The sequence below is a fragment of the Syngnathoides biaculeatus genome, chromosome 23, assembly GCF_019802595.1.
Source record: "Syngnathoides biaculeatus isolate LvHL_M chromosome 23, ASM1980259v1, whole genome shotgun sequence".
NCBI lineage: Eukaryota > Metazoa > Chordata > Actinopteri > Syngnathiformes > Syngnathidae > Syngnathoides > Syngnathoides biaculeatus.
The window spans coordinates 17,377,601-17,405,550 of record NC_084662.1 but is presented as its reverse complement, the minus strand read 5'-3'; the positions used below and the strand labels follow the sequence as shown (position 1 = coordinate 17,405,550).

The window sequence follows — 27,950 nt, the reverse complement described above, 5'->3', positions numbered from 1 at the left end:
ACTGTATGCTCATAATTCCTCCATTAGAATGTACTTTGTGCGTGTTGAGTGTGAAAGGTTGGTCGTTCCTGTTCCCTGTGAGTGGGTGGTGACCAGTCCAGGGTGTACCCTGCCTCTCGCTCGGATATTCTGCTGCCCTAAGCGATTCGTAGCGATAAGAGATGTAGCCGCTTATCCTCACAATTGTCGCAGGAGTGCTGGGGCCTACCCCAGCTGTCATTGGACAGGAGCCAGGGTACGCCAGCCAATCGGAGGGCACACCAAGACAAACAGCCTCACTCACAATCACACCTAGGGACAATTTAGAGCGTCCAATTAATGTTGCATGTTTTTGGGATATGGGAGGAAACCGGAGTGCCCAGAGACAACCAACGCAGGCACGGGGCGAAAATGCAAACTCCACACAGGCGGCGCCCGTGTGACAGTCTGAGCGCTCCTGGCGCTGAAAAGTCTCCTTGTGATTAATGCGCACCCTGGAATATTTTGTAACCTTCTGGCCAGTCTGAAACATCCCCATCCATCCTTCAACCTGTGCCATCCGACAGCTTGTCGGCGACTGTTCATGTTCGCTATGGACGTCTCAGAAAGACAAACGCAGCGAACGTAGATTAGGGTTAGGTTATAACATATGTTAGCTCCCTCTATGTAGAAGAAGGGGAACTACGAGACCGGGTGATTTCCCAGTAAATGTCAGCTAGGAACCAAGAGGTCCCCTGTTAGTAATCACAATGAGACTTTTCAGCTCGGGGGAGCGCTCAGACCGTCACACCGGGATTGAACCTGGGACCTCAGAACTGTGAGGCCAATGGTTTCCAGCTGATCCACTGTGTCACCCTTTTTGTAATTCTTTCAGAGCAATTCTAGAGGAAGGGACAAGGGGGCGGGGGGCATATTATCGGGTGCTCATGAGCTATTTGGTAATTTACATAGTATTGAACAAACGTGTTTAAAAGCCACAATGTGGTATCTATTTTTATTCTCATGTTTGTACTGTACATGGGCGGTACGGTGGATCAGCTGTAAAGCGTTAGCCTCACAGTTCTAAGGATCTGAGTTCAAATCCTGGACCCCTGTGTGGAGTTTGCATGTTCTCCCCGTGCCTGCTGGATGACAGCTGGGATAGGCTCCAGCACTCACACGACCCTTGTGAGGATAAGCAGCTCAGATAATGGATGGATATACTGTAAATTATTTCAACTTTTGGCTTCACCGCTGCACCAGTCTCAGGATAGAAGATATTTCAATTATGTTCTCACTGTTCATCAGGCAAAAGCGTATTTTGTTTATGACGATATTAACAGCATTTGCGATCATGGATAAATGTTTTGCTTGGCTGCTGGTCCGCACTGCTGATGCTGCTTGAGGAAGAGGAGGAGGAGGAGGAGGAGGAAGAGGAGGAGAGAGGGCGTAAAAAGGAGGGGTGGGTGGGGGGGACGGGTCCTCGAAGAGGGGGTACTGGGGGTCTTCCCTATATGGCTTTGGACGAGCTCCATGCTAATCACGGCCAGGGGAGCGCCGCTTCGCGTTTCTCGCACTCGGCATTCCGTGGTGGCTCCCACTGTGTGAGCGAGAAAGCTCCTGCGCAGCCATGGCCGAGGGCGGAGAAGGCGAGGACGAGATCCAGTTCTTGAGAACTGTAAGTACTGTATTTAGAATTGCTTGCCGTTGGACGTAAATCCCGCATCCTCTTCCTCGGCTACAAATGGCCATTTAATGAATGGGGCGCGTTTCCTTTCTGCACAGTTGGATGTGAGTTTGGAGTTGGGCTTGGCTCCGGCAAGCATAATGGTGGTTTTTGGGAAGTTTGAAGCGTACATTTGCACCCGCTGTGGGTCGCCGTGCACTCGGGCTCTACGGGGGGAATGGTAATGAGGTTCTGGTGTGCAGGTGCAACTAGGGGGGGACTTCACCCCACCTTTGGCTGCTTTTCAAGACAATATCCTCTCACGCTTCTCCTTTAAATTTTTTTTTTTTTTTACATAAGACTCGAGCTATTTTCGAGCCTATTCCCTGTTTGCTCCATGAAAATAGTTGAAACAAGTTGCGCACACGTTGCGCACGCAAATCGAGACTACAGCATTTTGGATGTTTGACGCAGGACCCCAGGAGGCAAAATCGGCGGTCCCAGCAGGAGAAACATTTTTGTAAATGATATGCATGTTGGGATTCCCCCCCTCGTGCCACACGTAGTCTTCGGATTGTGGTTTTGTAGCATGAAGACAAGGCACTCCTGCTGAATTCATACACAGAATGGATGCTGAGAGTCACACCTGCCCCTTGAGACACATGTGAGGGATTATAAGGCACATAAATGCATTTCTGAAACTAACCTTTGAATTATTATTATTATTTTTTTTGCTCTGGAGTAAAAAAATATGTGGCTGCAGCGTCATTGCTGCGGAGAGGTGAGAAATAATTCTAGCAAGTTGCAACCCGTTTCCTGGTCCTATAATTAAAAAAAAAAAAGTATAGATACTGGCTAGTATGTCTGCATCGTCGTTCTTAGGTTGTGGGTTCATTTCCCAGCTCTGGTTTTCTTGTGTTTGCATGGACCTCCAGCACTTATGTGGATTTTTTTAGGGTGCTCACAGATTGCAAGAAACATTCTTAATGGTTATACAAGTGTATAAATAACCACTATTATTAATAAAACAACAACAAGAAAAAAACAAAATCTTAACTTGGTGCAGTGCGAAGGTACACTAAGTTGGGCCAATTTGGCAACATTTTCATTCTTTTTATTATTGTTAAAATGGGTTACACAATGTTAATTGTAAAACAATAACACAATTCCTGTCACGAACCAACAGTGCACGGGCGGACCCAAATGCAGGACTCCAAAACGAGGACATGATGTTCAGTAGGTTTTATTGTAAACGAAAGTCAGAGTCACGACAACACAGTCCAAGAAGGTGGGATCCAGAACACAAGAAACAATGTCCGATAACTATGAGTCAACTAAAGAGCATAACCAAAAGCGTGACTGAACTATAATGGCGCAGTGGCGGAGTAACCCTGGATGTGGGAAAACTTTTCACTTTGAGGCCATAAATGGAAAACAAATGAAAAACAGCAAGTGCACCGATAACGAGTGCGATGTAATGACGTATTATTCTTATGCTACTACGGCTGCCTATTTCATTGCGTGCTAGTTGTAACCTCAACGTGGTACGTGAATGTACACCACCTGTACACTTTTGATAGTAAGTGAAAATGTGCATTGAATATCTGTCACGTACCTTTTATTTTTTATTCTTCTGCCAAGCCCATTTGTGAGGCTTCATTTTGTTCTGAAACATGCGTTCATAAAATGAAAAGAAAAGGCAAAAATCATAATCGGGGTTAATTCTTCGACACCCGCTAAACTGAAATATGCTGACATCTCATGATGGATGAGAAGTTTTATTTTGATCAAGAGGTTTAGCTAGAAAGCTCCAAAAGTTTTGAAGGTCACTCGAAACTTTAAATTGAGCACTGACAATGAACACACAATTTGACTTCACACAAGTTGGACTGGACAACTGGATTATTAAGATTTTAGAATCAATATCTTTTGCATCTATCTATGGTAGTGATGTATCATGACAGGCAGAGCGTGCTTTTCCACTAGATGGCAGACAATCTGTGTCGTTTCCTGTTGCCATTCAACAAACTGCGGCATGAATGAATGACGTGTACAATTATGAAGCATCTTTGAGTGTCCTGAAAAGCCCTGCATAGGTTGGATAAATTATTATTCTTATTCTTATTAGTAGTATAATTTTAAAACACATTTTGTTCCGGTGACCACACCCAGATGTCAAATAATTGAGGTAACTGACACGACATACCGACCTCGTGCTGTTATAATTAATGGCATCTATTGACATGTATAAGTGAGTGAATGTGTTGTCACTCAATTAAAGCCATAAGTAAAACATACACGTGTGCGTGTTAATGCGGAGGCTCGGTCGGTGGCAGGGGAGGGACTCTTAACAGCTCCTAATGCTCCCCATGCCAGTCATTTGCTCACCGACGTCGCCGGGCCTCCGCTGTCAGAGTGGCATCCGAGTCATCCGATGACAACAGCAATTTGAGAGGGACAGGGGAGCGGAGGGGTCGTGGAGGTCCCCCACCCCCCCTCCCTCCCCTCCGCTCCCCTCAGCTGGGCTCGAGTCTTGTTATCAATCCTCAGCGCTGAGAGAAACATTCACTCACTGAGAGGCCTTAAAATAAGAGTGCAGATTTGAAATGCGGGACTTGAAGTCAGGTGAGATTGATTGAAGAAGTATCCGGTTAAGTGATGACGGGAATAGGTGGAAGACGCGATAGGTATCGGAACATCGGCCATCCCGGCTAAAGGAAATGAAAAGGAAACAACATATGGGCTCCACTCAGATGGGCACAAGAAGGATGTGCTGGGCTTGAGGGCAAGGATTTCAGGTTCTTCCACATCAAATTCATACAAGAAAGGGTCTAAGGACCTTGATTTGTGGACTGCTGAAAAACAAATCGCCTTTTTCCATCTCAATCGTGACCCCAATAAGGATAAGGTGTATAGATACAGTAATAGGTGGATGGATATTTGATCGTGAGGTGTGTCAGACCTTTTTGTCCATAATTTTTTCATTTCAGGTGGTGTTTTTCAGTCGTTACCTCTTCTGTAGACATACAGTGTGATGATAAAGTCAAAACTGTCACTAGCGCAGTAATCCAAGCCATGCCTGTGGAGGAAACTCCCATCAAGGTGGTGACAGAAGCATGAACACCCCCCCCCCCTCCCTTGATGTTTAATGGGGGTGCAGTTGGCAGCGATGAGAGCTGGAAAAAGAAAGTGAAAGAATAAAAATGTTACACCTCCACGGGGGGGGGGGGGAGCCTCTGTTTCGGAAGTAATGCATGTCTACATTAAAATGTATACAACAATCCAAGTAGGTCTATTATAACATTTCCGTAACAAAGTATCGCTGTCCAGGTAATAATGATATGTTGCTTCTCGTTTTATTTGACCGCAGCAAAAATAAGATTGCCTTGTTTAGTGGAGGGAATGCCTCTTTTTCCCCATGCCCAATTTAGAAAGCTCAATCTTGCATACAACATCGTAATAGCAACTTTCCTCTCTTTTAAAGCAAAAAAAAAGATGGTTCATAATATGTATTTCTTTACCAGTTTCCAGGATAGCAGAAACTATTACTTACAATCCGTCCCAAGATGCCAAGCCTTCTGAAAACCGTGAAAGTAACATGCTAAATGTTTTTCCTATTTTATGTAGCTACGAAGTATAGTTTTGTTAAATGGCGTAAACAACTGGCGCACAGAATCCATGAGAATTTGATGGAAAAAATTACATTTCCAAATTATCTTTGGGTTGAGCAATTTGGCAACAGCAGTACCTGTCAAGCATATGATGTTACATTTTTATGTATAGGTTTGTAAGATCTTATGGGGAGCCGCAATCTGTCATCAAGTTCTGCTTGGTAAATTTGGCTACCGTGGAACTTGCATACTGTTGTTCCAAATAAAAAATAAAAACAGTTTAGTCATACATGTGAGGCAAAACTTATTTAAAACTTATTTTATGCAGTCAAAAAGACAAGTGCAAAAACTTGAAAGGCTCATCAGGTAACTTCTGTGAGGTTATATTCTGAGTTGATGTGAGCCTTCCGCATTCTAAGTTGCAGGGGTTCATGTTTACCTGTTTTAAGGATGATGATGATGATGATGTCCTTGGCACGCCAACAAGGTTTTGGGGCAACATTTGACCAGTCATGCATTCGTACTCTTTTTATAGTGATAAATTGTGCAAAAATAATGATGGGGGAAAAATATGTTTTGTTGTGATCAATATGCAGGTGTACTAGAATACAATTATGTGGAAAATGTTTTTTTTTATTTCATATAATATAGTGGAACATCTGGTTACGAATTTAACTGAAACTTTCGAAAGTAATGTTTCCCATTGAAATGAATGCAAAAGACATTAATCTGTTCTAGCTGCAGACTGACCTTTCAGTGCGTTTACCTTATTTTGATGGTTGTGTTGTTAAAAATAAACACTGTGATATACGGAAATGCTCATCACCTCACAGAATTCAGAGCCAACGATGTTTATGCAGGGCTAGAAGGAATACAAAGTTCTGAGCCTTCTGCAGCAATGCCAAGACTTTTCATGAACTGATTTTTTTTCACAACAAACCGGTTTTCTTGCAAACTTATCAAGGGTAAATCCATTCTCCCGAGTGTTCAAGCAATGTCCAGCAATGCAATGAGCCAGCATTTTGGCTAACACGGAGGAACAACGAGCTACCTTCCCGGATGTAAAACTAATGGAAACAAACGAGTCCACTTGGGGGCGCCGCTGTCCTTTACGTCACTTCCTGCTTCTTCTGGAAAACAAATCCCTCGAGAGGATTTTCATGGCGGGAATTACAAAAAGCTGTATACGTCAAAATCATGTTTTGTGGTGAAAAAACGCATGGGCCCATTTTGGCTGTTGTTTTTTCATTAATAGCGTACTAAAAATATTCCATTTCATGACAGTAGCCCTTTAAATACTTTATATAATGAAATGATTTAAGAAATGCATTTATTTTTTGCTTAAAATGTATGCTTTTGTAGTAGAGTAGGCTAGGCTGGGAGTGCACTGCCGTATCTGTAGCGACTCCGCCCCCAGCCTTTGTAAACTTTTTTTTAACAAAAGTGCAGAATAACTTTAAACAACAAATAATGAGGGGGGGAAAAAAGCAAAGAAATTTTGTTTTTTATTTTTACAAAGTTAACAAAATCTTTGAAACAAAACAAAAATGCAGAAATGCTAATAGAACAGAAGATTATTAAAGTTCACAAGAAAAAAGCAATGCAAAACTATCAACTATCAAATCTCTTCGGTGGGGTTGACTCACCCCCTGGAAGTTCTTTTCTTTTTCCAAAGAATTTATCTAGTGTTACTTCTTTGGAGCCATGATTGGGGGTTAATAATCCTCAATAGGTAGAAAAAACAGTAAGTAAAAGTAGCTACCAGGACACCTCTGTGTACAGACGCTGCGTTATACACAATAACAAAGCGTGTCGTGGGTCAGCTGGTCGGGCCGCGCGCATTATGTGATTTCAGTTTTTTTTTGGGGGGGGGGGCATTCGAGTACTGGATTTTCATTCGAAAACATGAGCAAAAAAAAAAAATCTCAATTTTCGTTCGAAAACCGATTTGTTCGAGAAAGGGGATGTTCGAGAACCGAGTATTCACTGTACTTCCATTCTATACGGGTAGATTTGTAGAGCGAGTGTTGATGACAAAGGTAAGCGTCTCCCCACTGTGATGTGAACTGCTTTGACAGTTGCAAAAGGTTCTCGTCAGTCATTGGTTTTGAAGCACCGAGACCCCACTGCCAATGCGGATTATTTACAAATGCTAGTGGGTGGTGTGAATTTCATTGTGGGTTTGTGTGTCTTTCAAATAGCAATATCATGAGCCTCTTTTACACAGCCCATGCAGTGTTGCTGCAATCGTAATTGCTCCACCAGGCTAATTATTAATTAACAAGTGCCTCCAGTATCTGTCATAAACGTATGACAGCAGTGGCAGATCACACCTGTGTCCTATTTAGACGCCAATGCTGCAGTGTTACTCTCATTATTACTTGCTTGTTGGCATAACATCCCCTCCCTACACAGTTTTGTCTCTGGTACAGAAACAGCGCCGCAATGTTCCCGGTGAGGAAAACGTAGCTATGGATTTATTGATCAAAATGGTTTTGACCTTTGCAGCACGTTGGGCTCTGTGCTTTTGGTTTTAAATGCAGGCCCGTCATTTCAGTGTCAAGAGTTGCACTGGGAAACAGATGCACTGCTCTAAAGGTCCTGAAATCCCCACAGCGCTGATAAATCTGAAAGTGCACGAGATGCATAGTAGGTTGTGTACATCATAACTGATGCATTTTTTGAGGTCTTGCTGAACTGAAGAGTTCTGCAAAAGGAATTTGGTGCCACTATTCGCGGCTGTTACAAAGTTACAAGGAGTCACTGCAAGCTGCTTGTTTTCATTTGGAAATGATTACGTAAATGTTGCTTTCCACAGTGTGTTTGAGGACATGCAGTCAAGCAATTGGCTGGGTTTTGGTTGCCAGCAAGCTGTCAGAATATTCTTAAAACGGCCTTTTGTATTTGTTGTTGCGTATCCGTCTGGAACAGCTGCTGGAAGTGTAGAGGTGATGTTTTGGTGCTTGATGAAGCAAGAAATCATGAAGTTGTATGTTCAAAATCATTTTGATCATACTGTTCTTGGACATCTGCAATGCTGTCTTGCATTAAACTGTGGTGCAAATCTGCTCTTTGCAATATCTATAATTACTTCAAATAATTTAAATAATCAAAATTTAAATGAATTTGACAACTATTTAGCTCATTGATTCATTATTTAAAGCATTTTTATGAAAATGTCCAACTCCTCTGATTTCAAGCCTCTCAACAGTAAATATTCAGATTTCTGTCGTGCTAAAGTAAAACATTTCCATAGATCTTACTTTGGAAAACAATGATCAACACTTTTGTCCATTTTCTCACATGTTACAGACCAAATCAGGAACTGAATAATAATCAACTTGTACAAAAAATAATAGTCTGATCTGTTACAAAATAATGGTTATTTTTAGCAATATGAAGAACCCTCCAAAGCACCACCTTCTATTTGTTCATAAAGAAAATTTGCACTATATTGTATACAAACATAATAAAAAGAGAATTTGAAAAATATGAGAATGTAAACATGAAGTGTATTTACTGTACGCAGCGTAGTAGTCATGTGTCGCATGTGAGCTTTTAAGGGGCGTAAGTCAGGAAGACCGTTTTAAATTATTACGTGTTTTCTTTAAATGTCTATTAAAGTAACCCTGGCTGACATCTTTTACTGATCCGTGTGATTTATGCGCTTGTCTTGTCCATGCGGAGTATGTGCCAGTTTCCCCTCTTACACATCCAACCCGTTTAAAAACATCAGACAGGATTCACGTCCATCCAAGCTCCGTTTACGGCTTCTCATACTCAGCGTGTCTGTGAAATGGCTGCCATAAATCCATATGCATGCGGACGAAGGCTGGAAATTTCCCGATTGATACAGGAACAGCATATAAATCTCTGCAATAGCTGTTACGCATCAACGAATACCGGAGGGCAAACTAGCTTGACTGCTGACGCTTATTTCATTTTTTGGAAATCTGGAGCTGAGATGCATGTGGTGCATTCCTGATTTTGACCTGGGAGGCAGCGAGAACGATTACGCTGTTTCCCGAGAACGAGTTTTTGAAATCAGATGAACAGAAGGATCTGTGGTATTAATTTTTGACAAAATACCTTTGAAACAATAACTTCTTTTTGCCACTGGCCTTTTGGTGGACTTCCATATTTTGTACTTTCCTGCTCCCATTTCATGCCGTGTATAAGTATATCATAAGTAACAGGAAGATGTGCAGTGGGATAGTCAAATTGTTTTGAGGGAAGTGTGTGATGTTGACGTCACAATATTGGCAAAATCCTCTCTGATCAAGTCTCAGATGTCACCCGACTTTTTTCTGTTTGCTTTCCGTGTTATTAGCAGAACTTCATCAAAAACAAATTAACTTGCAGTTTGCACTCTGCCTGGCAGTTATGAGAAATACCTTTGACCTTTCATTTAGAAGCACTCGACACTGAGGCAGGGATTTAAATGTGTTACAAGTGATCGGTTCCCTACAGTTATTTCCCACTGTTGATCAACATTTTCTTGTTGATGAGCACGTGGATAGCACGCAAGACAAAATAGCTGGGCTGAGGGATCGAACAGCGCCACCTTTTCTCAAGTTCCCATCGGCAGCAGAGGCGGGTCACTTGCGGGAGTCTATGTTGCACTCAGAGGTTCTCGGGTTTCGGGCCGGTCGGTACATCTATCGTTGCCGCAGACGCTCACACACAAACGCACACCTGTCACTATCTGTTATGGAACATGCTCAAGAGATGTGTGGTGAAGAAGAATGTTATGAAGATTGTAAAAGTAAAGACCGCAAGCGTCAAAATATGAAGGATCTCCAGTTATGGTGTTAAAGCGGGCACAAATCAAGCTGTTGGTTTGAATGGAGTGTTGAGTCGGTGGATGACAAGGGGTCAAGTTCCTGATCTGGACTTGGCAGCTTGATAGAGCAGCCACTTGACCCTTACTTACCTCCTAAACATAGTCCCGATGCTGTTCTCTAGTGGTCTCGCAGATAGTCACGTTGCTGCTGCTGCAAGGATCGCTTTGCCTCAGATTTACTACATTCTTGGGACAATATCAAGTTAGGTCTAAAGAGAGGGACGATAAGCTTCATGAGAAATGATGGACAATACATTTGTTTTTCAAAACGTTATACCAAATACAAAACCAAATGCAGCCCTATGGGGGACACAAACCAGTGCAATCTGTAGGCCGGTCCCAAGCCCGGATAAATGCAGAGAGTTGCGTCAGGAAGGGCATCCGGCGTAAAAACTGTGCCAAACAAATATGAGCGTTCATCTAAAGAATCCCATACCGGATCGGTCGTGGCCCGGGTTAACAACGCCCGCCCCCGGCACTGCTAACCTGCAGGGCGTCGGTGGAAATTCAGCTACTGTGGGTCGAAGACAAAGAAGAGGAGGAAACCGGATCCAGCGTCAGAAGAAAAAGAGGAATGCACAGAGCCTACAACTGAGTCTAGGGACTTTGAATGTTGGGACTATGACAGGAAAAGCTCAGGAGTTGGTTGACATGATGATTAGGAGAAAGGTTGATATTCTGTGCATCCAAGAGAGCAGGTGGAAAGGTAGTAAGGCTAGAAGTTTGGGAGCAGGGTTTAAATTATTCTACCACGGAGTAGATGGGAAGAGAAATGGAGTAGGGGTTATTTTAAAGGAAGAGCTGGCTAAGAATGTCTTGGAGGTGAAAAGAGTATCAGATCGAGTGATGAGACTAAAATTTGAAATTGAGGGTGTTATGTACAATGTGGTTAGCGGCTATGCACCACAGGTAGGATGTGACCTAGAGTTGAAAGAGAAATTCTGGAAGGAACTAGATGAAGTAGTTCTGAGCATCCCAGACAGCGAGAGAGTTGTGATTGGTGCAGATTGTAATGGACATATTGGTAAAGGAAACAGGGGCGATGAAGAAGTGATGGGTAAGTACGGCATCCAGGAAAGGAACTTTGAAGGGCAGATGGTGGTGGACTTTGCAAAAAGGATGGAGATGGCTATAGTGAACACTTATTTCCAGAAGAGGGAGGAACATATACTGACCTACAAGAGCAGAGGTAGAACCACGCAGGTAGATTATATTTTGTGCAGACAGGCTCTCGATGGACAACCGAAGCTCCCGGAAGACTGTACAACGACAGCCAAGGTGATCAGAGAGACAGGCAGGAGAGTACTTGGTGTGTCATCTGGTAGGAAAGGGGAGAAGGAGACTTGGTGGTGGAACCCCAAAATACAGGGAGTCATACAAGGAAAGAGATTAGCGAAGAAGAAGTGGGATACTGAGAGGACTGAGGAGAGGCGAAAGGAGTACATCGAGATGCGACGTAGGGCAAAGGTAGAGGTGGCAAAGGCTAAACAAGAGGCATATGAAGACATGTACACCAGGTTGGACACGAAAGAAGGAGAAAAGGATCTCTACAGGTTGGCCAGACAGAGGGATAGAGATGGGAAGGATGTGCAGCAGGTCAGGGTGATTAAGGATAGAGATGGAAATGTGTTGACTGGTGCCGGTAGTGTACTAAATAGATGGAAAGAATACTTTGAGAAGTTGATGAATGAAGAAAATGAGAGAGAAGGAAGAGTTGAAGAGGCAAGAGTGAAGGACCAGGAAGTGGAAATGATTACTAAGGGGGAAGTCAGAAAGGCACTACAAAGGATGAAAACTGGAAAGGCAGTTGGTCCTGATGACATACCGGTAGAGGTATGGAAGCAATTTGGAGAGATGGCTGTGGAGTTTTGACCAACTTATTCAACAGAATACTAGCGGGCAAAAAGATGCCTGAAGAATGGAGGAAAAGTGTTCTAGTTCCCATTTTTAAGAACAAAGGGGATGTTCAGAGCTGTGGGAACTATAGAGGAATAAAGTTGATGAGCCACACAATGAAGTTATGGGAAAGAGTAGTGGAGGCTAGACTCAGGACAGAAGTAAGTATCTGCGAGCAACATTATGGTTTCATGCCTAGAAAGAGTACCACAGATGCATTATTTGCCTTGAGGATGCTAGTGGAAAAGTACAGAGAAGGTCAGAAGGAGCTACATTGTGTCTTTGTGGATCTAGAGAAAGCCTATGACAGAGTACCAAGAGAGGAACTGTGGTACTGCATGCGTAAGTCTGGTGTGGCAGAGAAGTATGTTAAAATAGTACAGGACATGTATGATGGCAGCAGAACAATGGTGAGGTGTGCCTTAGGTGTGACAGAGGAATTTAAGGTGGAGGTGGGACTGCATCAGGGATCAGCTCTGAGCCCCTTCCTGTTTGCAGTGGTAATGGATAGGCTGACAGATGAGGTTAGACTGGAATCCCCTTGGACCATGATGTTCGCAGATGATATTGTCATATGCAGTGAAAGCAGGGAGCATGCAGAGGAACAATTGGAAAGATGGAAACATGCACTGGAAAGGAGAGGAATGAAGATTAGCCGAAGTAAAACAGAATATATGTGCGTGAATGAGAAAAGTAGAGGGGGAAGAGTGAGGCTACAGGGAGAAGAGATAGCGAGGGTGGACGACTTCAAATACTTGGGGTCAACAATACAGAGCAATGGAGAGTGTGGTCAGGAAGTGAAGAAACGGGTCCAAGCAGGTTGGAACAGCTGGCGAAAGGTGTCTGGTGTGTTATGTGACAGAAGAGTGTCTGCTAGGATGAAGGGCAAAGTTTACAAAACAGTGGTGAGGCCGGCCATGATGTACGGATTAGAGACCGTGTCACTGAAGAAACAACAACAGGAAGCTGAACTGGAGGTGGCAGAAATGAAGATGTTGAGGTTCTCGCTCGGAGTGACCAGGTTGGATAGGATTAGAAATGAGCTCATTAGAGGGACAGCCAAAGTTGGATGTTTTGGAGACAAGATTCGAGAGAGCAGACTTCGATGGTTTGGACATGTTCAGAGGCGAGAGAGTGAGTATATTGGTAGAAGGATGCTGAGGATGGAGCTCCCAGGCAAAAGAGCGAGAGGAAGACCAAAGAGAAGGTTTATGGATGTGGTGAGGGAAGACATGAGGGCAGTTGGGGTTAGAGAGGAAGATGCAGAAGATAGGCTCAGATGGCAAAAGATGACACGCTGTGGCGACCCCTAACAGGACAAGCCGAAAGGAAAAGAAGAAGATACCACATACAAAACCAGCTTCTAGTGTTGCAGATACTGATACTTTAAAAACATGAGAAAGATGTAACTTGGAGAATCAATCCTCCAGCACAGAAACTGACTGGTGGCCAGCGCAGGCTACAGCGCACCCACCAACATAATCAAGACAAGAGAAAATGGATGGATGGAGCTAACATTGAGTTCATGCATCTGTTATAGCTTGATCTTATACGGTATGATCATGCAGAACAATGAAATATGTCATTTGTGATTAAAAGAAAAGATTAAAAGACTTGTCGAGAACCACGACACGTTCACATTATAGCAACAGGGCGCTAGAAATCTCTGCTTAATGAGAAAACATAACCAGATCATCAGCATGGGAGAGGAATCACTTTTTTTTTTTGTAAATAATGAAATGATTTATGGTCACTGGTCACATAAAGCCAGAACCCAGAAGTTACCTAATCAAGAAATAGAATTTCAATAACTTAAAATGAAGTCCAGTTTATGAAAGTAGCGTCACATCCCATTAAAAACTGTTAGGAATATTTTTACAACAGGACAACAACTTTGCAGCGCTTGTTCGATCAATTATTTAAAAAAAAAAATCAAGTCCGTAACTTTGATGCACCTCCACCAAGAATCAAATGCATGGCAAACCACTATTGACACGTAGAGAATTTTTGTGTACAGAACGTAGTTTAGTTTTTTTTTTTTTTTTTTTTAGATGAGGGCACATGTTTGTAACACTGACTGAAATCTGTTAATGGTATTTCCATTTTTAGTCCTGGCAAATTTCTTGTGTTTTTATATACTTGTATATTTGAATAAATAAACAAAAACACAATCATTACAGTTTTCTAGCCGTCTGGTCTATTTGTTTGCTTGCATTTTAAAACTCCTCTTTTAACCTTATATAATCTTCTGTCTTCTGGCAGGACGATGAGGTGGTTCTTCAGAGTGTGGCCACCATCCAAAAGGAGCATCGCAAGTTTTGCCTGGCCGCCGAGGGACTCGGGAACCGCTTGTGTTATCTGGAGCCGACCTCTGAAGCAAAGGTGAGGAATGCAGCAGGCAGCTTGTACGGGACGGACCCTGGGGGGTGAATGTACCCTGATCTGGGTATCTGAAATAAAGACCACCAGGTTGATTAAAAACAGCCTATATGTCGAGACTGAACTGTTAACAAAAGTGGAAACTAAAACGGCTTAGTTGATCATTTGATCGTTAGTTTAAGGAGGATTAGGTCATTGGGGGGTGTCAACCATTGTAGTTACAGTTTCTCTTAGAGGGCCGTTGAAACTGTGAAAGCATAAAAATCCTTGCTCTCCTTATCATGAACTAGATTTTGTCACTGCCAGAACACGAGTTTGGACCCAAATGTACGACTCGGGAGGCGTAGAGGTAGTCCGGGAAAAGTGTTTAGTCGGTCCAAGGTCGGGGATCAGGCAGGCAGTCAAGGGGAGCAGCGGTAACCAGGACGTCAGGCGTAGGAGGTGGTTTCAGCGGGCAGGCAGGGATCGGTACACGGGAGATCAGGAACAGGATTGCGAGAGTGCGGGAACGAGGCATTAAGCAACAATCTGGCAAAAGCCAGACCGTACGTGTGGTTCTATGTAACTGTGACGTAATTACTAGCGATGAGCCGGAGGTGTGCGCCTCCGCTTATTGCGGCAGGTGCGTGCCGCCTCGGGGGCCGCTACGGCCAGGACAGGGACCGGCAGGGCCATGACAGATTTGGAATCAGAAATCAAGGGTAATGGGTTTTTCAAAATGTTCATTTTTGGTGACTAAAATACTTGCAACATTGCAAACAATTTGAAATTTTAGGACAAAAAATCATGGAATCACATGATTTGCCTTCACAGGCAACATAGAATCATATGGAGGGCCGGATCTGGCCCCCGGGCTTTGAGTTTGACACCTGTAAAGTAGGTCCTTATGATTCGACTTACTTGGGTTCTGAAATGGACTATACCAGACGATTCAAACGGTGAGACTGGAAATCGTCTTACTCCGAAGCCGCAGAATGATGTAACGGGTACTGTAGAGAACTTTTATTTTCTTTGGAGTCAGATAACAGAGTTTCCCGTGGTTTTGTACTTTTTGACAAAAAGATTGAGCATCCAGCGCATAGTAGCCCGCCGCATGCAGATGAACTCAGACAATACTTTAGATTGCAACTCATACAATCACACCCCACCAGCTGCCGCTACGCTTGAACAATAAATCACATGCAAACTCTGGCGAATGCTTCCAGGCCGCAAATTACATTCGTATAATGCATCTTCTTTCTAATGTAATTCGATGTTTCTCAACTGAGAGGTTTTGCTTATTAAATGTACCCTGGTTGAACGATTCCAAGCTATAGTTATCATGCATTTATGAAAAGAATCTCTCGGCATACCACCAAACAAAAATGTCCTAAACACTAAAACAGTTTACGGAAATCTGAAGTTACTCACAAATTGACATTAGTTACTCAATGTGAAATCTGGGCTTGTTTTCTTTGAGCACAAACTGCTATCCGGTGTGAACAGCAACAGGTGGATACATCATTTAATCATGCCTTCTGCCATCTAGTGAAAGAACATTTCATTCTTCTGCGTGTCGCCAGATCACGAAAATGAATAACAATTTCCAGACCAAATATGTGAAGCCCAGCTGATAGTTTGAACAATGGTTAGGAAACGCTCAAATTGTAGCACAATTCACTGTTGTACAAAAATATGTCAATAATGGGTTTGTCATCAGCACATTTATGGTACAATTTTGTGGAAATCTTTTGTATTTTCTGCATAATCCTGGTGACAAATAAACCAAACCCCAATAATCAATCTCTGCACGACTTTGAGACTGGTTAAGCAAATACATGCATCCATCCATCCATTTTCTGAGCCGCTTATGTTCACAAGGGTCACGAGAGTGCTGTTAGCCATTCCCAGTTGCCAACGGGCAGGAGGCAGGGTAAACCCTGAACTAGTTGCCAGACAATTGCAGGACACACAACATTCGCACTCACAATCACTCTTAAGGGCAATTTAGAGTCTTGAGCATGTTTTGGGGATGTGGGAGAAAACTGGAGTTCCGTGAGAAAACCCACGCAGGCACAGGTTTGAACATGCAAACTACACACAAGCGGGGCTGTGATTTGAACCCTAGTCCTGAGATGTGTGGGGCCAACGCTCTCACCAGTTGCACTACTGTGCCACCCTAAGCTGATACAATAACAGCTCAAAGAGCAAGAGCTAAACTGTAGTCAACAGGACCTCTGCTGAAAAGAAACAACTGGCCAAAAGAGCTCCCAAAAAATGATTTTTTCTGTCACTGTGTTTTATGGTGTACTTACAGCTAATTAGTTAAAGCAGGTGTCCTGCTAGGAGGTTTCAAGTTCAAACACATGCCTTCCACTGCAGGGGGTCAGGTTCAGTTCTCGTATACGGCGCCTTCGGCTTGGCTCGGACGTAAGTGGCAACGTGTCGGAGATCATGTGGTTGTTGGTCCGCCTGCCAGGACAGCCACCTACTGTAAGCCACAAACATCCACAAAACTTCCAACGACAGCTCAAGTTCATCATTATGTTCTGATTTAAGGAGTACAATTTCTTGATTGAAAACCCGTTGTTTTGCCCTTTATAGCCGGAAAAACAGAACAATCGGCCCTGTAGCCACTTGGCAGAATTACCAGTCCTCAAAAGCAAATCCCATTTTCAGGGAGCACTGCAGGGGAAGGCAGTTTTGCTGGCAGTCGGAGTTCCTAAATTCAGTTTGAGAACACGAGGGCACGCTTCACCTCTCCTACCTGGAGCTGTTGCGGAACGCAAGGGCAACACCTGCGGAGCTCGAGGCCATCTGTCACGAACAAGCCGTCCTCTCACCTTGTTGGACCAGGACAATGCTTTGGGCTGCTCGCGTGTCATATGGATGAATGTTTGGGTTCCTGGTCAAAACTGGGCCGGCTGCACCGGCTTGTGAAAAAAAAAATGGCCCCAAAAAATATCTATAAATGGCACATGTGATTCTTGCGAATGTGAGTGCAAAATATGTGAGGTTTCCAAAAAAATGTCACATCATTTGGTACCTTAATAACATTAGTAGAATCCTATACCTGTTTCAATTTTGAAGTTATATTTTCCAACATGAAGCCCATTTCATTTCAGTCCCTTTTTTGTTGAAACACCCTGTGAAGTATATTAGTGGATGACGTTAAACACGGCTCCTTATGCTATTAAAATAATGTTGACGTGATTGGGGAGAGACATTTAATTGTTTGGTCAAGTTGGACCACGTTGTGATCAGCCGCCATTTCTTTGAATGAATCACTTTACCCTTTCTAAAAGCTTCATTTTATTGAGTTTAATCTACACTAAACGTGAACAAATGGGCTCTTTAAAAGGTCGTTGTGAGCACTTTGCTGCTCCCGGATGTGTTGCCAAACTGCAGACAAAATATGATAATTGGAAAATAGGGTAAGAATAATGCATAAGTAATGTAAGAATGCAGCAGAGTTATCCGTGTTACAAGGTCCTTGGACGACGCGGGTGCATCGGTGTCATTTTAGGACACAACGGCAGCGCTGCTGTAAGTTTCGCAGTCAGATAGTTGAACTCTATTGAAAATTTTCCAGCCATCCATTTTGTACCGCCTCTCTGGGTTGGGTCGCGGGGGAAGTAGCTTCAGCAGGGATACCCAGGCTTTCCTTTCCCCGACCACTTTTTCCAGCTCTTCTGGAGGGATCCCGAGGCGTTCTCAAGCCAGCCGAGAGACTTAGTCTCTCCAGCGTGTCCTGAGTCGTCCCCGGGGTCTCTTTCTGGTGGAGCCACCTCATCTGGCTTCTCTCAATGCGGAGGAGCACCGGCTGAACACTGAGTCCCTCCCAGATGACAGAGCTTCTCACCCTATCTCTAAGGGAAACCCTGAGGAGGAAACTCAATTTGGCCGCTTGTATCCGGGATCTCGTTCTTTTGGTCGCGACCCACAGCTCGTGGCCATAGGTGAGGGTAGGAACTTAGATCGACTGGTAAATTGAGAGCTTCGCCTTTCGACTTAGCTCCCACTTCACCACAACGTACCGAATCACTGCAGACGCTGCACCGATGAGTCTATCGAAAACAGCTGTTGACAGTATTTAGACAATTAATTTGCCCCCAGCGTAGTGAAAAAATGGTTCGTATGTCGGCCTCACAGTCGACATGGTCATGGATTAGAATCCCGTCGCTGGTCCTCCTGTGAGGAATTACCATGTGCACCCTGTGCTTGCCTGGGGTTTCTAGAGCTTTCTCCCACATTCCAAAAACATGCATCTTTGAATTGAATTGAAGACTATAAAATTTGTCCAAAACTGTAAAAGTGTGACTGCCTGTTTTTCTATGTGCCCTGTGGGCAAGGCTCAAGTTCTCCTGCAAAAAAACTCTGTGGACAAACAGTATAGAAAATGGAGGGACAAATGGTTTTGATTAGCAGCATGATTATTATTTTAAAATATGAAACAAAATTAGAATGGCAGCACTATGAAAACAAAGTTCCACATTTTTGTTCGTGTATGCTTATGTGAACAGGCTACTTCTGATTCACAGAGGATGACGCAAGACTGTTACATTTTTAATTCTGGGGCAGAGAGAGTGGTTGCATCCAGATGCAGATGACAGAGACTAAATTAACAAAAGTGGCAGATGATTGTCATTTTGTAAAGTCAAATCACATTGATTGTATCGTAGACCCATTACAAGAAAAATGATAAATCTCCACAAGCTTTCATCGGCGATCGCAATCTGACTAACGTACAAATATTGTTCTTCATGTTGAGCGGCATCCTTGACTAGCTATGACAAAATACATGACAAATGCAAGAAAAAAAAGAATCTAAAGTCAAAATGTGTTTGTGGAAATACATTCCAGCCGGATGATTATTAAGGTATAGCAAAGCTTGTTTGTCGTTGTATTTAACAGCGTTCTTCATCATCTTCAGCACCTTGCTGGCAACGCGCCAGGATGCCCATCACTTCATTTACGAGGGCCATCTCTATTAATTACACTCGGGCCTTCGATCTTGTATGACTTAATTTAGTAAATGATTTGGCCCGCTGGTGCGTGTTTGTGTTCATTCAATTCAGTTCAGCGTGATAGATGATGATAAAGATTGGGGGGGAATAAACTTCTCTTTGAGCAGATACTTCAAAGCAAACTTCCAGAGTCTTATCTACAGCATGTTTCTTCCGCTAATGTTCTTTTCCTTTTGTCTCCCCTACATCCCCCATCTCCTTGCCTCCATTCCATCCTGCAGTATGTTCCCCCAGACCTGTGCATTTGTAACTTTGTGCTGGAGCAGTCGTTGTCGGTGCGAGCCCTGCAGGAGATGCTGGCTAACACTGGACAGAGCAGCGAGGGCGTGAGTATACAGGACTACGTCTTGTGCACGGAAACACCCAGAAAGCCTGAATGGATGGCAACTTTCCATCAGTAACCTTTTGGATGAAAGATGTAATTCAAGCACAAAATCAATCAGCTTTTATGAATTACAGTATCGTGATCAGGATGATAGACTGCACGGGTGCACACAAAAGAGTTTTTGCCTCACAGAGTATTGAATTAAAATAAATTCCTTCCTAAAATGTTTTTTTTTTTTTGCTACAAGAGAATCATATAGTGCATTACATTGAAAATGCAGAGAGTGCATCTGATGTATCCTTGGAGGAACTTCATTAAAAGTTGAAAAAATGTGTTTCAAGGCTGCAAACTTTCCAAAGTGAAACCAAAATGTCAGACGTCGTTACAATGCCGCTTGTGGGATTTTGATCAAAAATCCAACTTTTTGAGGAGTTGACTTAAAAATTTAAAAAGTGTCTGGAAACATGTGTGTCACCGTCTGAGTACTTTCCCGAAAGAGATGCCAAACTAGTTTCCGTTGTTGACCGCATCGTCCCCTCGGGAGGCCGGTTGTAATAAATGTGTAACTCGCTAAGGTTGTAACGGTATGCGAAATATTTAAGTTCAGTACATACCTTGGTTTTAAGGTCACTTATGAGTTAGCATTTTGTGCAGAAAGAGAAGTAAATGCAAAATAAATTGCTTAGCTATTGTAACAGGGATGGATTTGTCATTTTAGGACAAGTGCAACAGTTTAAACATGAGTATTACACTATTTAAAAAACAAAACACCAATGATGTTTGTTGTTGCTTTGGCTCCATCTGAATTGCCCGCAAGAGTCTCTTAAAACAATTTCAGAGTGCTGCTCTGGTATCTGGAGTTTAAACTTCCGATTACCGATGTTTTGTATGTTTGTCCCTGAATTTTGTTCTTATTTTTTTTCTGCTAGTTTTAAACAGAATTAACCAAAGAAAAGTTGTAGTAAGCGTGCACTCAAACACCAAAAGCTCAGTTATGAAGGACGTCATTGTGTGTTATATGCAGCATGAAGCAATTCTCAATTTTGACTTCAAAAGTGACTGATGAATGATAGAAATGACCTGAATGCTAAATGAATTTTCATTTTCCAAAGGCTCATTACATATCGACCATTAGTCCCCCTCTGGAGCGCTTGAACACAATTAAGGACTGTAAGTGAATTCCGAGGAAGGCTGTCACTTTTCATTTTCGGGTCCACGTTCGCGATATCTGAAGTCAATGACAATGAAAGGCCATTTTGGTTCGGGAGCGGAAATGATCAGTGAGCGCTCTGCAGCATCTGTAATCGCAACTCTGAATTTATCCAAAGCGGAGTTGGCTCTTCTCTTATCGGCTGCTGTCCAGCTCACTTGGCGTGTTTATTAAGTCGTCTATTGAGAAGGCGAGATACTGGGAAGCGAGACCGGCGTCCTATTAACGGTAAAATCGTTCCTCTGCTGGGCCTCTTTGGTTTGTAAACCCGTCACATTCTCAGATTGAGTCATGCTGGGAAGCTCCAATAGCAACATTTTGTGTCATTTGATCTGAGGGCAGATAGTAAAACTTGAATGCAATTTTGTCGGGTCAGGTCTTCATTCCATTTTTTTGTGCTTTTAAACATTAATGACTTGCTGTGTACACCACTTTCCATTTCTGATTCCATATAAATCAGCCCAATTATAGTCTAATTGTAATTTAGAGGCGTTCAAATTTGGAGGTTCCACCGATGCGATCTGGAAGGCAGTCAGGGATATGATTAACGAGTGAGTTACAATGAATTATTTCTCTCTTGAACACACATATGGTCGGTGTTAGTTTTTAAAAACAAGTTCCGTTCATGATGATCGTGATAAACTGCTACTACCAGACCAGACCCGAGTTTTCCAAGAGTCTTGAAAAGATAAAAACCACACTTGGCGTAGGTCATTGTGCAGCATAGTTCTAGCACGATAAACACAAAACGTCTAGCCTTGACTGAACCGGCGTGCACAACAGGCCTTATTATCTTATTTTTGTTTACCCTTGTTGCATTGTTATTGGCCCGGCTTGCTGGATACGCGCCTCACTGCTGGCAGCTCTCCTTTTGGCAAGAGAACACGATGTTGGCTGGAGTACAAATCCATCTCCTACTCCTTTCCACAATTATGTCCCATTTGGGTCTTTGTTGCTGTTGTTTGGTTTTCGGACTCACTCACAGCGTTTTTGTTTGGATGATACCACCAGAGTGGCGGCCATGATGGTCCATCAGTTTGTTTTTCCATGTGTGTGGATGAGAGCTGTACGGAGCCCCTAAAGGGACATTGAAGAAAAAAAAAAACCTAACTGGTTTCTCATTGTAATGAGAAACGTTCTCATTGTAATGAGTAAGTTTCTCATTGTGATGAGTAACTAATCCATTGCATGTGTGCATGTATAAAAGATCCTTATTCCATATTCAGGAAGCTATCACTAGCAGGTAAATAAGCTACGACTACCTGAACACAGGAAGCTACCGCTCGGAGGTAGATAAGCTACGACCCATAGGTAGCCGTTTTTCGACACTCTCATTGTAATGAGTAACTTACTCGTGAGTTACAATGAGTAACATACTCATGAGTAAGATACTCATTACAATGAGTAAGTTACTCATTACCATAAGTAAGATACACATTACAATGAGTAAATTACTCATTACAATGACAAAGTTACTCATTACAATGAGAAACCAGTTAGTTTTTTCTTTCCTTTTTCTCAATTTCCCTTTAGGGGCTCAGTAGAAACCAGTTAGTTTTTTTTTTTCAATGTCCTTCTTGGGTCTCCGTCGAGATGTTCTGACCAACAAGCCAAAAGATGTGAAGCTCATGTGTAAACATTGAAGTTTTGGTACGTGTGACATTTACTTGCTAAACATACAACAGGCACCGACTCTATTTCATGACCGGACTGGAATGTGCTGGTTTTTTTTTTTTTTTTTTTTTGTTTTGTTTTAAACAAACGGGTCCATCAAGCTAGACACTTGAACTCTAAAAAAATTCAAACTTGAGAAACGATCAATCGTCGAAGATGCGACTTAACACCTCACCTCCTTTCCTAAAGCACTAGCACAGCCCAGCTGGCCAGCAAGCTGTTTAGGATACAGAACACCGAGAGGGTCACCCAAGCAAAGGTCACCATTCTTGGCGATGATGCGTCAGCACAACAAGCTCGAAATACAGGCCGGCTTGCTGTGCTCCTTGACACCCAGCTGTTGCCGTGTACTTTTCAAGTTTTTATTTGATGAAACGCTTATGGCTGGGTTTGTCAAATATTTGGTTGCCTGAACACAATTTGCTGCAGTTCATTTAGCCCCCCCCCCAAAAAAAAAACAAAACATTTAATTGTCAATATCGTTGTTGTCCAGTGTTCATTGGATTCTTTTTCTGTGAATATAAACAAAAAGGTCACTGCTACATTCTTATGGGCTGTAATGTGAAAAGGTGATGATTTATTTTAATGACCATTTTAATATCAACAGTGAACAGGTCCCTTTATTTACTTTACTAACACCTTAGTTTGACTTTACAATATGTTCTCTTTTTCCCCCCCTCGTGGCACTAGAGGTTGATTAAAAAGGTAAGCAAAAATGTACTTCTTTAATACCAGTGGTGCTGTAAAAAGTGCTCATATTTTAATTCTTTTTTTTTTTTTTGGCTAATCTGATTTCCCACTGTGTTATGTTGTCTGTTGTTGGATGGATGTTTGACTAATTATGTCCTTTTTGGGCAGGGGTGTCAAATTCATTTTTGCCGTGGGCCCCATTGTAGTTGTGGTTTTCCTCTGAGGGCTGTTATGTTTGTAAAACAATCAAAAATTTTCATCGCCTCATTATCGTTACATTGATTTGGAATCAGAAATCAAGATAAATGGGGTTTTTGACTATTGTTCATGTTTGGTAACACAAAAACGCTTGCAATATGTCAATGTTATCATTTATGACATGGAAATTTGAAATTTTTACAAAAATCCTTGAAGTTGACGCACACGATTTGCCTTCACGGGCACCATAAAACCATATGGTGGACCAGATCTTGCCCCCGGGCATTGAGTTTGACACCTGTGTTTTAGGGGCTCCGTAGCTGCCCTTCAGTTGGTTTGAAAAATGGATGCCATAGAACAACCGGGATTGTAATTTAGAAGTTAGAAAAACCAGGACGGAGATAACCCAGCACTTTTCATTTCCCGGCAGGCGGGTCAGGGGGGCGGACATCGGACCCTGCTCTATGGTCACGCCATCCTCCTGCGCCACTCCTTCAGTGGCATGGTGAGTGGTACGATGTAAAACCGTCACAAACACTCCATTGGGTACAAAGCTGTATCATTCAAAAAGCCAATTGTTTTCACATTTCAACTGGTGCCGGGCAATTGTCAAACACAAAATTTGCAGGTAAGGTCAGAACACAGACAGACTGGAATTCATATTTTCATTTTTTTTTGTTTTAGTACCTGACCTGTTTGAAGACATCTAGATCTCTGACAGACAAGTTGTCGTTCGATGTCGGACTAGAAGAAGATTCAGTCGGTATAGTATAACTGCATCTTTGATTCCTCTTCACTTTTACCACTCTTGCTTCGACCTTGACCCAATGTATCGACAGAACATCTTCCTCAAACGATGGTTATTTTTAACACACCCCAGAATAGAAAGTTGCCGCAAACCCTGCGAGGGTCAGCGGGGCGTCACATTTATCAGCTGTTGTACATTCCAACACCTCGTAATTGCAATTGGAAGCTTGTATGTGTGAACAGGAGAGGCCTGTTGGTGGACCATCCATCCCGCCTCCAAGCAGAGGTCAGAAGGAGAGAAGGTCCGCATCGGAGATGATCTGATTCTCGTCAGCGTGTCGACAGAACGCTACTTGGTCAGTTGACTCCCTCGGGTTCTCCATCGTACTGGTCCATTGTCCGTCAATGCTATATATCCATCCTTTACTTTACCTTTTTTTTGACACATTTTGTTCCTGTCTTATTGACGCCTCAAGGTTACTTTTTCTTTTAGAAAATTTTTGCCAAAAGCCAAAGGGGGGAAAAAAAAACTGTTCATCCCTTCATGCTGCTGAATTGAAGTGTCAAGTTGTACTTTTCCTGAAGATTTTGATATAATCTGGAATTCTGTGACCTCAGGGTGCAATTTTTCCCGATCCAATCTCTGTAAATGACCTAAAGTAACCTTCACCTTATAGTCCAACCAGGCAGCACGGTGGCGCAACTGGTAAAACGCTGGCCTCACGGTTCTGAGGTCCCAGGTTCAATCCCGGACCCACCTGTGTGGAGTTTGCATGTTCTCCCCGTGCCTGCGTGGGTTTTCTCCAGGCACTCGGGTTTCCTCCCACATTCCAAAAACATCCAACACTCATTGGACACTCTAAACTGCCCTGAGGTGTGATTGTGAGTGCGGCTGTTTGTCTCTATGTGGCCTGCGATTGGCTGGCAACAAGTTCAGGGTGTACCCCGCCTCCTGCCCATTGGCAGCTGGGATAGGCTCCAGCACTTCCCGCAAACCATGTCAGGATAAGCGGAAAAAGAAAATGGATGGATATAGTCCCACCACGTTGAAGACTTTGTTTTAAGTATTCATTGTTCACCTACCTTGGACAGTGACAGACGCCGATTCACTTTCAGTCATTTTTTGAACAAGGCAAACTGTCAAACACAGAAATACAAAATGAAGACACTCACAGGGAGCATGGAGAAGACAATCTGAACTAACAGCGAAATAAATAATAGTTAAATTGAGTTATAAGCTTGTTCATGCAAGAAATTAAACTTGTAAATGAAGGTATCACTGGGTTTCCACCACCTGACTTCGTTCGTCCTGAACACTTTTAAGCTGTTCTCCATCATTACTTTTTTTCAGCAATGAGCGCGCGAGTTGCTTTGCTCTTTTTCAGATCGAAATATTCCCTCCCATCACTTGCAAGTCAGCTGAGTTAAATATTGATTTGCCTGTGTGTCGGCTTTGTCTGCTTTGCTGCACTGTCATTGTCTAACTAGACAAGCAAGGCATGACAAGAAGTGTGTAGGGGGGAGGGGGGGGTGAAAATCTGGTTATCATATTTCTTTTTTGCACAGCTATACCTCCAAACTTGATTCTGAAAAAAAATGTTGAAGGCTCAAGAGAGGAGGATAAATAGCAGAAAGGTGGCGCGGCGACATGGCAAGCATACTAAATCGAGCTGCGCTGTATTGTTGTGGCCATTTAGACGTGCAAATGTGCTTTTAATGCAAAGCTGGCAAAAATCCAAACCTCCACGTCCTCCGCTGGGAAATCTCTACCGGATTTGGCTTGAGTGTTTCTTTCGAGGAATGGGGCACTTGAGAAACTTCAGGCAAAAGTAATCAGAGCGCCATTACGGTTGCTGATCGTGCAGGTTGATGTGCGGCCACAGCAAGGACTGAAGCTTTGGCATCTTGTATCAAGTGGCATCCCTACAAACATTCTAAAACTGATATTGTAATGAAAAATACATATAACATTATTCACTTCAATGTCTAAATGAAAAAATAAATATGAGCGGAGAGCACGTCATCCATGCGCAAAGTTGCGGAAGTCTCAATCGACATCCAAGTGGTTCCCATATTGGCTGCATCTTCTGTCCATGACGTCACACTGGGACATTCGCCATTGAAAACACACTGTGGCCCCTACTGTGGGACATGCCGCTTCTGACACGGAAGCTCTTTTCGAAGAAGAGAACATCTCCCAACCGAGTGAAGTGACTGAGGCAATATTACCCTATCATTTCGAGCCATATTTAGATGAAAACCGCATACAGCCAAACCAACTCCCCGCCCGATCAACTTCCACCCGGCAGTGTTAAAAAATAAGCTGCCCGTGAGCAACGACGACGCTGCGGCCAAACCTCCTCCCCGTCCAATCCACCTCCGCGTGGCGGAGATGAGCCACCCCGGCGGCGCCACGTCCACCGATCACGGCTTCGGACGGAGTGGCACATCGACACATTTACCACCCCTGATTTACGGATTATGTCCCCCCCCCCCCAACTAATATTTTTTTTAGTAGCTGACACCTTCCTGTCATTTGGAACCCACAAAGCTCTCGTCCTTTGCACCTGTGCAATCCATTTTTCACGATGAACCGGGTCTTTTGAAAAAGTATGAAGAGCGAAACCAGTTTTCGAGCAATATCCAGCAATATAACAAGCCGGCATTTTGGCTAACACGGAGGAACAACGAGCTACCCTCCCACAGGTAAGACTAGTATAAACAGATGAGACCGCTTGAGTGCGCTCCTGCCCTGAACGTCACTTCCTGCTTCTTGTCAAAAACAAGAGGATTTTCATGCCGGGAGTTATAAAAATCTGTGGACGTCAAAATCATCTTTTGTGGTGAAAAAACACAAGAGTCCATACCGGCTGCCGTTTTTTCATTAATAACATCCCAAAAATGGTGCATTTCATGACAGTGTATAAAAATGATACAAATGTGCTTGAGGTTCATTTGATTGATTATGAATCAATCCCAAACTTGATAGTAGGAGAATGGTGCACATTTACAAAGTTTATTGTTAATTTGAAAAAAACAAAAGCTAAAGTAATTTAATAGCTGTTCCACATTCAGCAAAACACTTTCGGGTCAATGGCAGAGCCCTATCACACCACACTTCCCAATGATTGTTTTTAAGAATGAAATTCGGTCCTTGAGCACAAAAGTTTACCCGCCACCCACTCAATTTTTCTTCAGGGGAAGATGGAAGTCATTGTTCAGCATACTCACATTTTGTTGAGCATCCACAAACTTGTAAATCCTGCCCATTGGGAGGCTGGAGCGACTCCAAGCGCGTCTGCAGGAAGGATTTTTTTTTTTTTTTTTTGTTAAGGCATTGCTACGCCGGGAAGCGCTGATGATGCACTGGCGCTTTTTAGCCAGCAGCCTTCAAACACAGTTTGGCAGCACTTGTTGATGATTGCAGAGTTTGCTGAAATATCTTTTCAAACCCCAGCAGTGGGAGTTCACCCTGTCTCTGTCTCTGTGAGGCGTTTGCTGATTTTTTCATTTTATTGTATTTATTTTTTGTGCTTGTCTGAGCTTCCCGACTGCCAATGTTGCTATTTTACGCCAGGCCGTTCTGTTTTTAACACGGTGGCTTCTGTTCTTGCAGCACCTCTCCATCTCCAACGGCAGCATCCACGTAGATGCGTCGTTCATGCAAACCTTGTGGAACGTCCAGCCAACCTGCTCCTCCAGCAACATGGCTGTCGGCAAGTTTTCAGCATTCGGACATACATATTT

General features: G+C 43.1%; 1 protein-coding gene across 1 annotated transcript in view; it reads left to right on the top strand.

Annotated features, from left to right (window-relative positions):
* Positions 1-1,463: 1,463 nt before the first annotated feature.
* The window catches only part of ryr3 (ryanodine receptor 3), a 96,627-nt gene continuing 70,140 nt past the window's right edge, over positions 1,464-27,950 (top strand). The window contains exons 1-7 of the mRNA XM_061812966.1: positions 1,464-1,636; positions 14,237-14,356; positions 19,581-19,685; positions 23,887-23,961; positions 24,141-24,219; positions 24,447-24,559; positions 27,820-27,919. Coding sequence (XP_061668950.1) covers positions 1,589-1,636; positions 14,237-14,356; positions 19,581-19,685; positions 23,887-23,961; positions 24,141-24,219; positions 24,447-24,559; positions 27,820-27,919 — 640 coding nt within the window. The 5' untranslated portion in view covers positions 1,464-1,588. The remainder of the gene's footprint in view (positions 1,637-14,236; positions 14,357-19,580; positions 19,686-23,886; positions 23,962-24,140; positions 24,220-24,446; positions 24,560-27,819; positions 27,920-27,950) is intronic.